Raw genomic sequence first — 12,532 nt, 5'->3', positions numbered from 1 at the left:
TCACCCCAACAGGTCGGGTGCAGAGTAGGCCCACGTCTCAGAGCCATTCTGCACCACACTCTGCCAGCCAATGCCATAGTCCCTGGTGCTCCAGCTTCCTGCGGTGGAACACGTGTGCTTCGAGCTAGAAGGGTCTGAGCAGAATGCTAGAAAGCAGAGGGCCAGGGCTCAGGTCATACGGTAACCAATGGGCAACGCTCTGTTCAACTCAGCTGCACTCCTGTGCTGTGAGCTCCCTGTATCCTCCTAGCCACCCATAAAGCAAACATTACCATATTGTAGAAAGGCAGCAGAAGAGAACTACAGAAGAGAACAAAGGTCGGATAGTCGAGCAGAGTTCAAATAGCTCAGCTGTGGGCTGCTTTGAAGAAGCAGGGTATAAGCATGGCCACCGTGCCAGCTTACCTTCCTGCATCCGCACCTGCCGCAGCCGTGGAGGCCCGAGCTCAGGGCTAGACTGGTTGCCGTGGACATAGGGCAAGAGTACGTGTGACATCCATGGCCAGAACTCATCAGACCTGCAGCAAGAGTCAGTCACTGAGGTCCAGGCCGACAAGACGATGCTGGACCCATGTTCCCTACTCTTGGACTGCTGGCATTCTGTCCTGGGTTTGTGCTGTGCACCACAGAAGACTAAGCAGTGTCCGGACTCTCTACCCACTGGATACCCCAGCTTGTACTCTGGTCCTAACAACCAAACAAGTGTCTAGATCAGGGGTGTCCATCCTTGCTGACCGGGGCCACACAAGGATTTCTAGCCCACAGCCCAGTGAGTTCAAGAGCATCACACAGGTTCATTTTGTATGACACTGTGACATGTTGTGGTCTACAAAGTTCATGCTTAAGAACTGTACAGCTGAGCTACAGACACAACAATTAAAAAAACAAACATAAAACATCTCATGCTTTTAATGGCAAATTTAGGATTTTGTGTCGGGACTTGTTTGTAGGTACCCTGGGTTACATGTGGTCCATGAACTGAAGGGCACCCTTGATTCTAGACACTTCCAAATGTTCCATACAGGATGGCATGGACTAAAGACAACAAATCAGTGCCACCCTGGCTCAGTGCATGGACGTGTGTGTCCTGAGTGTCCCTACCGGGTGATGGCCAGAAAGGCCTGGCTGGCCAGCTCCTGCTTGATGGCGCTCTGCAGGCGATAGGCGTGACCGTGGAAAGAGGCATCCCCATAGTTGGCCAGCAGCGTCACCAGTAAGAAAAGCATGTACACCAAGAGGCTCTGGGGACAGGGGTAGATGGTTCCCGTCAGCTGACCCATCCCACGGGGCCAGAGCAGGGTTTTAAGACTACCCTTAGCCGGGCAGACTTAAATTCCAGCACTCGGGAGGCAGAGGCAGGCCGGTCTCTGTGAGTTCGAGGCCAGCCTGGTCTACAGAGTGAATCCAGGACAGCCAAGGCTACACAGAGAAACCCTGTCTTGAAAACACAAAAAAACCCAAAAACCAAAAGTACCCATGTGAGGGTGTCTCTTCTAAGGAATAGCAGCACACTCCTATGGCTAGTACTCCTCTTGAGGGAAGAGGCACAGGCTCTGAGAACTAAAACAGCTCAAAACAGCACCCTCAAGGCTAAGTGGGGGAACTTGAGATGTACAATAAACACAGATGGGGGGGTGTCCCTGCGGGTAACAGGACAGGAGATGCAAAGCCCTGACTGCCTGCTGGAGGTCAGAGTGGAGCAAACAGATGATGTAGGGCTGCCTGTGGCCAGCACTCACCTTCAACATGTCATGGAGCCTCTTGACTTTGCGGGCTTCTTCCTTTGCCAAGAAGAGTGCAAAGCCATGGGGAGGGCGCACACGGGGCACACGCTCACTTACAGGTGTGACAGCTGGGCTTTCTACCAGAGTATCATCCTCATCAGGGTGCAGCCGCTTGGCCACCAGTGAGAAGTAGAGGGCCTCCAGCAGGACCTGGCGTGGCAGGAGCATCAGCTGGCAGCATGGGACTGGCAGCCCCCCTCCCCTCCAGGAGCCCTCTTACCTTAAGGGGTTCCCAGCCAAGAAATGAGGCCAGGAAGCTGGAACTGCTGGAGAGAAGCCACATGACACTCACGCTGGGAGGGAAGCCTGCACCAATCCATCCTGAAACCGCTACAGCCACGGCTACCAAGAGTAGGCTAAGGCCATGGGCCAGGGGGGCACACCAGGCAGGCAGCAGTCGCTTCCGAAGACCTTCCACCAGTCCTGGAGACACACAGACAGCTGCATGGCTGCTAGCCTGGGAGGGCCTGGAAGGGATGTCCTGCTCAAGGTGAGCGTACCTGTCCTGGAGAGCCTTGTCACTGGGGGCCGTTCCCAAGTCAGGCCCGTGCTGGGTGGCCTCTTCTCCCCCAGTGTCTGCAGCATCAGTGTTTCCGGCTTCTCCCCAGGAACACTGGACCTGGGCGCAGGAAGGGGCCATGAGTTTTACCCATCCTCCCAGGAAGGAAAGGCAGTGGTAACAGTCTGCACTGGTCTGGGAGCAATTCCTTCAGCATCTTAAGAGTCCTGAGCCAGGCGAATGTGTTTCCAGGACTGTATGACACCATGGTCATTCTGCCCCTGCTTCTGTACAGACCACGAAGTCCGTATCGTACATGTTTGGCTCTGGCACAACCTGGTGGCCTTTCTCCAACCTCACACCAGCCACCCACGACTGTGTTCCATCTAACCTTTGAAAGCACTTCTCAAGCACTGCCCGGCAAAATGCTACAGAGACGCACATTCCTGTGTGGTGGTGATTTTTTTTTTTTTTTTTTTTTTTAAATTTTCGAGACAGGGTTTCTCTGTGTAGCCTTGGCTATCCTGGACTCACTCTGTAGACCAGGCTGACCTCGAACTCACAGCGATCCGCCTGCCTCTGCCTCCCGAGTGCTGGGATTAAAGGCATGCGCCACCATGCCCGGCTGCGTGGTGGTGATTTTTAAAAGGCCAGCCTGGACTACACAGTGAGCTCAGGCTAGCCAAGTACATTGTCAGACTCTGTCTCAAAAACAAATAAATAAAAAAGGAAGCAAGGCTAAGAGGGCAAAAAGAAGGCATGAGACTGTCATGTTGTCTGAGGGGAAAGTTCCCATGCCTGCTGGTACTTTCTGTGCCCCCAGGGTTATTAACTGCACGTTCCACACCAAATTCACCTGCCACTGAGCTGTGCCAGCTCATGAGGAAAGATATATGGGTTCATCAAGGTAAGCACTCACAGAATAGGAAATAACTGAAAATAATGGTTCTTTTCCCCATTAAATTAACTTTGCTGAATGTAAAAGTCATAAAGTATTTAGCTAAGAGTTTAAAAATTGAGGACAGTTAATATCAGCATTCCCATACACTGAGGAGTGTGCACATTAACAGGCACAATAGTTCTTATATCATCCAATGTGTATCTGTCTACAGATACATACGGAGCAAACACCACTAAGATAGATAGTACAAGGGCTAGAGAGATGACTTGGTGGTTAAGAACTCTGTCTGCTCTTCCAGAAGTCCTGAGTTCGATTCCCAGCAACCACATGGTGGCTCACAACATCACACGAAGACAGAGCACTCATATACATAAAATAAATAAATAAATATTTAAAAAGTAAATTAGAAAAAGAAAGTAAAGATACATAGCACAAATCAGGCACAGTGGTTCGTCTGTAATCCCAGCACTCAGGGAGACAGAAGCAGGTGGATCTCTGTGAGTTCCAGGCCAGCCTGCTCTATAAAGTGAGTCCAGGACAGCAAGGACTACACAGAGAAAACCTGACTTGAAAAAAAACAAAAACAAAATAAAAACCCGACACACACACACACGCGCGCGCGCACACACACACACGCACACACACACGAGATACATGCACAGAGCACCATGCTTTCATAGAACTCAGCTGCATGAGCAAGCTGTGCCTGTTACTGTAAATCAGTTGGCAGGAATGGATCCATTCTCAACTGGATGCCAGGCACTGCTGGAGATTCTGTGCACAACGTGGAAAGAACAAAGTGTCTGTACTCTGCGCACACAGCAGGAACGCGTCAGTGTTTTGGGAGCAGGAAGGGGCTGGAAAGGCACAGCATGTGAGTGAGCACACTTCAGGTTCACGTGGTGAGACCTCACTGAATCCAGCCCATAATAGGCAAAGCCAAGCTCTATTCAAGCCACATCAGGGCAAAGACAGGAAGGAAGGGATGAATGGAGCACCTCTTTGGGGAGGAGGACTCTGGGCAGAGGGAGCAGCAGACGCAGGAGGCAGAAGCTGGGGAAGCGGCATGCTGAGCAGTGGGGCAGCAGTGTGGGAGGCCACTTTAAAGATGGCCCCCAGCAACGCCTGCCCTGGCACTATGCCCTGTGTAGTTTCCTTGCAGAGTCACTGAGTGGGTATCTATAGGCCCAACAGTGTGCTGCTAACAGGGCTGGTAACAAAAGACGTGGCCTCTGCCTTGCACTGGAAGACCACACACTCCTGGGGGATATTGGCCATCAGCCCGGCCGTGAGGCTGGGATGAGGACAACTGGACTCTGCCGGGTACCTATTGTCCTTTTAAGCACTGAATACGGCTGGAAAAGGAGGGAGCCAGGAGAGCAGGATCAGAGAACCACAGAGGTGGTGCAGAGAGCCCACAGGACGGGCCCTAGCGACGGTCCAGGCAGAAAGGGGCATGGGATGGAAGGCGCAGCTAGGAGCTCACAGCTGTGTGAGTCACGAAGCTGACTTCTGTCTCAGGAATACGGCTGGGGGAGGAGCACAGCTGTGGGAGAGCTTCAGGTGGGGCACTGGAAGCAGTGACTAGCAACTCCCTATGTCACGGTTTCTCCATTAAGCCCTTTGTGCTGCCGTCAAGTAATTCAGAGACGTCTCCCTTTCCACATTCTGGTGTGGCTCATTCATCACTAATTTCTGGTTGTTTGAAATTTAGAATGAGTCAGGCTATGGAGGCGCAAGCCTTTAACCCCAGCACTCAGGAGGCAGAGGCAGGCGGATCTCTTGTGAGTTCAAGGCCAGCCTGGTCTACAAAGAGTTCTAGGACAGGCGGAGCTACTGAGAAACGCTGTCTCAAAAAAAAAAAAAAAAAAAAAAAAAAGAATGAAAATGTAGACACTGAAACAGATACAGATGAGAAAAAGAATATATGAACTCTTGTCACTGACTTGGTAAAAGCAAGAAACTTTTTTTGGTGTTTTTTTTGTTGTTGTTGTTGTTTGGTTTAGTTTTTTTATTTTTTTGAGACAGGAATTCTCTGTGTAGCCTTGGCTGTCCTAGACTCACTTTGTGGACCAAGCTAGCCTCGAACTCACAGTGATCCATCTGCCTCTGCCTCCCAAGTGCTGGGGTTAAAGGTGTGTGCCACCACATGCCCCCTTTTTTCTTTGTTTTGAGACAGGGTTTCTCTGTGGGATTAGAGGCATGGAAGCACTACCACGCCCGGCTAACAGAAGCCTCTGCCTCCCAAGCGCTGGGATTACAGGCATGTGCCACTACACCCCGTTAACTTGTTAACTCTTAGGCATTCAAATAAAGAAGTTTCAAAGTGAAAATAAGATATTTAAAAACTTCCCATGATTGCTCAGTTTTGACTTCAAAATCAAAATTCCCTCATGGCTATTCAGTAAGACCCTGCCTCAAAATACAAAACAAAGTATCTCCCCAGACCAAGCCCCTGGGGTACATGCTGGTTGCCTCTCCAGTTTTGAAATGCCCCATGCTTCTGTCACTTCTCTAAAGGGTGCTGGGTTCCTGAGGGGATCCCATTAACTCCCCGCTACAGGGCGGCCAGGAGGCAGGCCCAGGGCCCATAGCACAGTACGCCAAACACCCTACCTCCTTCCAACCACGCCAGGCACTCCCAGGCTAGTAAGCAGGTCTGTTTCTGTGAGGGCATCCTGCGTGGGAACCAGGCTGCTGGCCCCATCAGCTAGTACCTGCTGGATCAGGTCTTCATCTAGAGAGAACACACAGTATTACAGTGGCATGACACTCGGTACCTTGCATTCTCCTAAAGCTTGGAAGCCATTCCTTCCCACCTCTGGCTCACCTGATGCTGTCAAGTACTTGGCAGGCAAGGAAGGGTTAACCAGTGAGGCACCATCTTCCTCTGAGCCCAACATGCAGCCAGGCCTGCCCTGGGCCATTCGCTGCAGTGTGCTGCTCACAACAGATGGGTCACTGAGCAAGTCTGGCCAACTGAGAGTGCCTTCGCTGGACGGCCAGCACACCAGGCTGTGGACAACATAGACATTGTTACATGTACTTGGCCAAAGCCTAGTCACAGCAGCACAGGAAGCATTATGCATGAGGACACAACAGCTTCTGAGCAGCCACACTCCTGGAACAATGCGTGACGACAGGATGAGGACATACAGCCCAACACCCCAACATGGCCTGCTGACTTAGGCCAAACAAAGCTCACAGCTTCTCTAGGTAGCCTCACCTTTTAGCATCTTCCAGAAACAAGTCATTCTTCACTTGCCCAGCAAAGGCCTGCTGTGAAGGGGAAAGTACGTGAGTGTGCATGCAGCAAGAAATGACAGCCCGCCTGCCCTAGCCAGCTCAGCCTGCCTCGAGCCCCTGGGGAGCCTTCACCTCTGTGAGGCCAGACAGTGTGAGGATAGAGCTGTCTAGCACAGATGGGTCCAGGTAGCTGTCCACACCTAGAGCCTGCTGCCCTGTGGGTGTGGGGTTTTGATCCCCAGATACCTGTGAGGGAAGAACAGTCATGTTAGCTTCCAATGGCTGCTGGAGCTGGGTGGGAAGCCACGGGCCCCTCTCATCTTTGTGATGACTCTGAGTGACTACCTGGGCTCTTTACTTGTTCTAGAAATATTGAGGGGTATTCGATTCTTTTTTCTTTTAGTTTTCTGAGCAGGGTTTCTCTGTGTAGCCCTGGCTGTCCTGGAACTTGCTCTGGAAACCAGGCTGGCCTTGAACTCAGAGATGCGCCTGGCTCTGGGATTAAAGGTGTGTGCTACCACTGCCCTCCTACTTGAGTTCTTTTTTTTTTTTTTTTTTTTTTTTTGTTTTTCGAGACAGGGTTTCTCTGTGTAGCCTTGGCCATCCTGGACTCACTTTGTAGACCAGGCTGGCCTCGAACTCACAGCGATCCGCCTGCTTCTGCCTCCCGAGTGCTGGGATTAAAGGCATGCGCCACCACGCCCGGCTCTTGAGTTCTTTTTAAATTGGTATTGGGAGTCTGCATATTTCTAGCAATCAACTGCTTCTTCTAGGTGTCCCAATCTGCTGCTGGTGTATAGCTGCTCACGGAATCTGCTTCCAACTCCATCTACTTCTTTACAAATACCAAGATGTCTCCTCTGATTTATGTGTTGGTAATTTGAATGCCTTCCCCTTTGGTCAATCTAACTGATGGCTTAGCTGATGTCTACCTTTTCAAAGAATCACTTTTGGTTTCTAGATTTTCCCTCTGGCTGCCACACCAAACACCACAAACCATACTCCACCTCAGAGCTCCAAAGCCCTTGCCCAGCGCACCTTACTCCGAGACATCCGGAAGAGGAAGAGGACAGCCAAGTAGACAGGGTAGACTACAACACTGGACACAAGCCCAACAGCAACTGTGTCGACACTTGGTGGGACCAAACTGGATACAGGCCCCATGCTGAGGTGAGAGAGAAAAGACAGGATGGGTTGGGAAAAGAGTAGAAAGAAGTCAGCCAGGGGACCATCCACCCTCACAAGGCCCACCTGTACGTCGTATCTCCCACGACCCCGTACCACACAGCATTGGCAGCCAGGAACAGGAAGAGGAGGAGGACACAGCAGGTAACCCTCTGGACTCTTGTAAACCGGCTCCTAGGCGGCCTGTCCCATATGGAGAGCCAGATGTGCTTGTCAAAGAAGCCTCTCTGCAGTTCGGCCACTAGGAGGCGCTGGAACTGCCACAAGGCAGCTTCATCTGGGAAGAAGATTCAGGAGGGTTAAGCATCCATCACAGCACCCCTCCTTCCTGCCTCCACCACCTGGGCAGGTAGGAGCCTTACTTGCTGCAAGCACCTCCTTCTCCACTAGGCCCCCGTTGGCCTCAGTCTCCACAGATAGCCAGTCATTGACCAGAAAGAAGGTGCTGCGGGCACTCTGCAGGTCCCGGACAATGACGTGCTGCAGGAACCAGGCAGGGCTGAGCCCTGTGGAAGAAGGGACCCCAGTGAGGACTGAAACAGGCTGGCAGGAGGCAGGGGTGGCAACAGCTCTCACTCAGACCTTTGTTGTCATGCCACACTCGGATCTTCCACACGCTGCCCAGGCTGTGTGGGGTGGCAATCTGGAAGATGTCCAGGCTGTTTCGGTGAAAGGCTCTGTCACCGTCTAAGTGCCGGTGACCACTACGGTTGTCCTCTCCATACAACATGATGCCTACGTGAGCCGTGGTGCCTAAAGAGCAGAGAACTCTGGGTTTGTTATTATTATATACAAAACTCATATGATTCACCCTGTCTGCCAAACAATACAGTACTCCTTAGCTTTAAACATATTTTAAATTTTTTACTTTTATAGTAATGTGGATTGAACCCAGGGCGATATGCACGACAGGCAAGTGCCCTGTCTCTGAGTTTTGTCCTTATCCATTTTCAAAAACAATTTATTTTAATATACAAAGTTGCCCAAACTAGCCTGGAACTTGCCCTCACTTGCCTGAATTTGTGATCCCCTGCCTCAGCCTCCCAAGTAGCTGGGATTATGGGCTCACACTACCAGGTCCAGCTTGCATAGCTCAAACACAAATCCCACAGCAGCAGGGGTAGCCAGGGTCATAAACCTGCTAGCCTATCATGTGACAGGCTACCACCACGCAGTAACCAGGTCCCCTAGACAACAGCTATATGGCTAGGTAATTTCCTACTCACTAGACATGAACCCTCGACTTTTTTTTTTTTTTCCGAGACAGGGTTTCTCTGTGTAGCCTTGGCTGTCCTGGACTCACTTTGTAGACCAGGCTGGCCTCGAACTCACAGCGATTCACCTGCCTCTGCCTCCCAAGTGCTGGGATTGTAGGCGCGTGCCACCACGCCTGGCTGAACCCTCAACTTTTAAAACAGAAAACTGGCCAGCAATAATGAAAGCATGGCTGGTGGGTGGGGTCGCGCTCAGGGGCAGAACACGTGCTCAGCAGGAGTCCCCGGGCCCACCTCAGGCACACACACCATGAGAGTAAAGTGGCAACACTGAAACAAAGTTAGAATAAAAGATAAAGTTGTTGAAGTAAGAGCTCTTGCCTTTGCCTCTGTCAAGAGAGACTTTCCATGTAAATGAGGGAAGTTGTCACCAAAAAGCAGTGCGCAGTCTAGGCAGGTGAAAGTTGGTGAAAGTTTCCCAAAGAGCTCTCTCAGGGAAATTGTATAATATTCACAGCAAAAAGAAAACTGTTGGAAGTCAATTTGAACTTGGACTATGACCCTTGACAGAGCTTACACTTTGTCTCAGAAGTCACTGGAGTAACTGTGTTCACAATATTTTGAAGATTCCAGAAGCAAGCAAAATGCTTTCACTTCCAGGGTGTGTCTCTGCATTTGGCACAGGGTCTTACTGTGAAGCCCAAGCTTGTGAACACCCCCAGCCAAAGACAGGGTTTCTCAGTGTAGTCCTGGCTGTCCTAGAACTTGCTCTGTAGACCAGGCTGGCCTTAAACTCAGAGAGCTGCCTGCCTCTGCCTCTCAAGTGCTGGGGTTAAAGGTGTGCACGACCACTGGCAGCGAGCACCTGTGTTATTGTATTTTATTTACTGAACACAAGCTATAGTGTACATGTGGAGGCTACGGGATTATCTACAGCGTCTGTTCTCTTCTTTTACCTTGTGAGGCCTAGGAATCAAACTCAGGTTACCAGGTTTGATGCAAGTACCTTTACTGTTCTGCCATCTCAGCAGCCCCACAAGTGAGTTGGGTTTTTTTTGTTGTTAAAAATAATTTATTTCTATTTTACTGCATTGATGTTTTGCCGGCATGTATGTCTGTGTGAGGGTATCAGATCTTGGAGTTACAGACAGTTTTGAGCTGCCATGTGAATGCTGGGAATTGAACCCAGGTCCTTTGGAAGAGCAGTCAGTGCTCTCAACCACTGAGCCATCTCTCCAGCCTCAATAGTGAGTTTTAATGTTAATAATAAACACCAGCCGGAACGGTGGCATATGCCTTTACCTTTAATCGCAGCACTCATTTAAAAAAAAAAAAAATCACAGCATTCATGAGGCAGAGGCAGAGGGTTATTTGTGAGGCCAGCCTGGTCTACCTAGGAGTTCCAGGCCAACCAGAGGTACACAGCGAGCGTGCCCTCTGCCCCCAGCCAATAAACAAACACTAAGCAAGAGTTGCAGAGCAACTACAACAGTGCAGTTTGAACCTGTATGTGAGGACATTCTGCAGAATGAGGAGCACCTTCTTGGCTCTTGGATCTGTTGTCTTTCTCAAGAAAGACAAGTGAACAGAAGCTTCTCTTTGTACTCTGCAGTGCTGTGGATGAACCCAGGGCCTTGTGCATCCTAGCTAAGTGTTCTGCCCTTGAGCTACACCCACAACCTCCATGTTTGCTGTTTTCTTGTCTCGGAGTTAAGTCCTTATTGACATATTGAGTACTGAGCATAATCTCCAGATGGTGCAGAATTGAGGCTGGAGGGTCTACACCAGCGTAGGCTCCAAGTCCCCACCCAATCATTCTTCTCCTTACCTGAACCTCGGCTCCAGCCTGTCTTGACCAGTATTTCATATTTGAAGCGGCCCCCCTTCCCACAGAACGGGATGACACGGACGCGGCTAATGTCCAGCTGGTCCAGCTTGCGAAGGATCATAGCCATGACCACATAGGTCGCTAGGCATATGGCACATGTCAGCAGGACAATGTAGTTAATGCTCGCAGATGGTTCCTGGGAAGAAAAGAGCCGTCGGGTACAGGTGGCCTCAGCTCATGCCGTGGGCCCTCTCAGTATGGAAAGACATCTTGGAACAGGGGCATCAACTCACAGGGAAGATGAATTGGACATGGCTGGGAGGCACAAAAAGGCTGGCGCCAAAAGCGGTGAGGTGGCGGGTAAGGCAGACAGCCTGGCTGGGTGAAGTCTCCTCCAGGGGTACAATCCCCTCAGTTCTCCACATCATCATCTCCTCGCTGAAGTACTGGCACAGGGATGTGTAGAGACCCACAGACACCTCCAGTGCAGACCAATGGAAATGGCTGGTCAGGTTCAGGTAGTAACTCCTGCCTAGGGCCCCAGTCCTACAGAGGACAAAGCAGTGTCATATCCAGACTCCAAGGCTCTGATTACCAGTGCCATGCCCAGCCTTCCTGTTGCTCTGGTTCCATCAAGTCCACATACCTACGGCTACTGCAGGCCACGTTGCACTCATCCTTCCCCCCCTTCCTTTCCCTCTGCAACCCCATTTCTGTGGCCCTGGTGGAGGCACTCACCCTGGGGCAATGAAGAAGGTGTAGGGTCTGTGATCAGCACCCTCAAGCACCTCCAGGCTGATCCTCCTACTGGCCGAGCAGTTGTACTCATTGGGCTGGGACACCGAGTGCAAGTACACAGCCAGATAGGGCTCAGGCTCCTCAGACAGGTAGCGCTCTGGGGGCAGCATAGACAGTATCAAACACCCACCAAAAAGCTCATCACCCTGAGGAAACTCTGCAAGTTGTTGCCAAGGGGCTTAAGGGCCATGTAAGCAGAGGGCTATAGGAACCTCCACACGGAAGTCATCACGTGCTTCTGTATGGCCATAGCATGTGGGCTCCATGGAACCAAGGCAGCAGGGAAAACCGGGTGTTAGCCAGACCCCAAGGACCGGTGACTGTAAACGGAATGCTATCTACATACATACCCACCTCCCCAGGGACAAAGACACAAGAAAGATAGGCTGGTCATGCGCCCACCCCTGGCACCCACCGTTAAGCACTGTGTAAGTGATCCTTAGATGCAGCCCAGCTTGAGGGTTACTGTTGTCTGCGGTAACCACAGCACTGACTGAGGCCTGGGGCTGCACAATGGTAGAACCCGCAGGGTTGTGGGAGCCCTGGGCAGCCTGGTCTGAGTTGTTTGGCACCTTCACTGTGATGGCACGCTCTGTAGCCAGCTCCTCAATAGGGATCTGAGTACCAGTCTGTGTCTGGAATGCCATGGACGCCACTTTGGTGGAGACAGTGTAGTTGCTAATGTAGCCAAAGGGAAAGGGGTTGGAATCCACAAGGAAGATGAGCTGCACCACATCACTAAGGTTGGACAGGGCCCCACTGAAGGCCTCAGGAATGGAGAAGTGGCAGCTGGGCCCCAAGGCTTTGCCATAACACAGAAGGCTGAGAGGGTCTGAGCGCTTGCCCAGGGCCACAATTTCCTCGCCGGCAAGGGTCAGAGGTTCCTCATTGGGCACTCGGGAACGCATGAGGATGCACATGAGGGCCGACGAGAGGTTGTAGGCCTTGGATGCCACCATCAGGGTGGGCGGCTCAGCCCCCAGCTCCAAGGGCTGTGGGCCCTGTATGTCCAAGCTGGCCAGGTGGATGAGGTCACCTGGGACAGGCAGAGGAAGTAAGGGTGTTGAGAAGATGTGG

General features: G+C 51.4%; 1 protein-coding gene across 1 annotated transcript in view; it reads right to left on the bottom strand.

The window, feature by feature from the left end:
* The window catches only part of Pkd1 (polycystin 1, transient receptor potential channel interacting), a 48,687-nt gene that overhangs the window by 3,026 nt on the left and 33,129 nt on the right, over nucleotides 1-12,532 (bottom strand). Inside the window, exons 23-40 of the mRNA XM_051167889.1 lie at nucleotides 11,871-12,491; nucleotides 11,396-11,552; nucleotides 10,951-11,203; nucleotides 10,658-10,853; nucleotides 8,198-8,368; nucleotides 7,978-8,121; nucleotides 7,682-7,892; nucleotides 7,469-7,595; nucleotides 6,563-6,676; nucleotides 6,411-6,463; nucleotides 6,015-6,199; nucleotides 5,801-5,921; nucleotides 2,285-2,403; nucleotides 2,005-2,207; nucleotides 1,740-1,934; nucleotides 1,102-1,241; nucleotides 406-518; nucleotides 5-146 (exon numbers count right to left, since the gene is read on the bottom strand). Of these exons, the coding sequence (XP_051023846.1) occupies nucleotides 5-146; nucleotides 406-518; nucleotides 1,102-1,241; nucleotides 1,740-1,934; nucleotides 2,005-2,207; nucleotides 2,285-2,403; nucleotides 5,801-5,921; nucleotides 6,015-6,199; nucleotides 6,411-6,463; nucleotides 6,563-6,676; nucleotides 7,469-7,595; nucleotides 7,682-7,892; nucleotides 7,978-8,121; nucleotides 8,198-8,368; nucleotides 10,658-10,853; nucleotides 10,951-11,203; nucleotides 11,396-11,552; nucleotides 11,871-12,491 (3,265 nt within the window). The remainder of the gene's footprint in view (nucleotides 1-4; nucleotides 147-405; nucleotides 519-1,101; nucleotides 1,242-1,739; nucleotides 1,935-2,004; nucleotides 2,208-2,284; nucleotides 2,404-5,800; nucleotides 5,922-6,014; nucleotides 6,200-6,410; nucleotides 6,464-6,562; nucleotides 6,677-7,468; nucleotides 7,596-7,681; nucleotides 7,893-7,977; nucleotides 8,122-8,197; nucleotides 8,369-10,657; nucleotides 10,854-10,950; nucleotides 11,204-11,395; nucleotides 11,553-11,870; nucleotides 12,492-12,532) is intronic.

This window comes from Acomys russatus, chromosome 25 (assembly GCF_903995435.1).
Source record: "Acomys russatus chromosome 25, mAcoRus1.1, whole genome shotgun sequence".
Classification (NCBI taxonomy): Eukaryota; Metazoa; Chordata; class Mammalia; order Rodentia; family Muridae; genus Acomys; species Acomys russatus.
The sequence above is the reverse complement of the archived record's forward strand: the minus strand, read 5'-3'. Positions and strand labels throughout refer to the sequence as shown.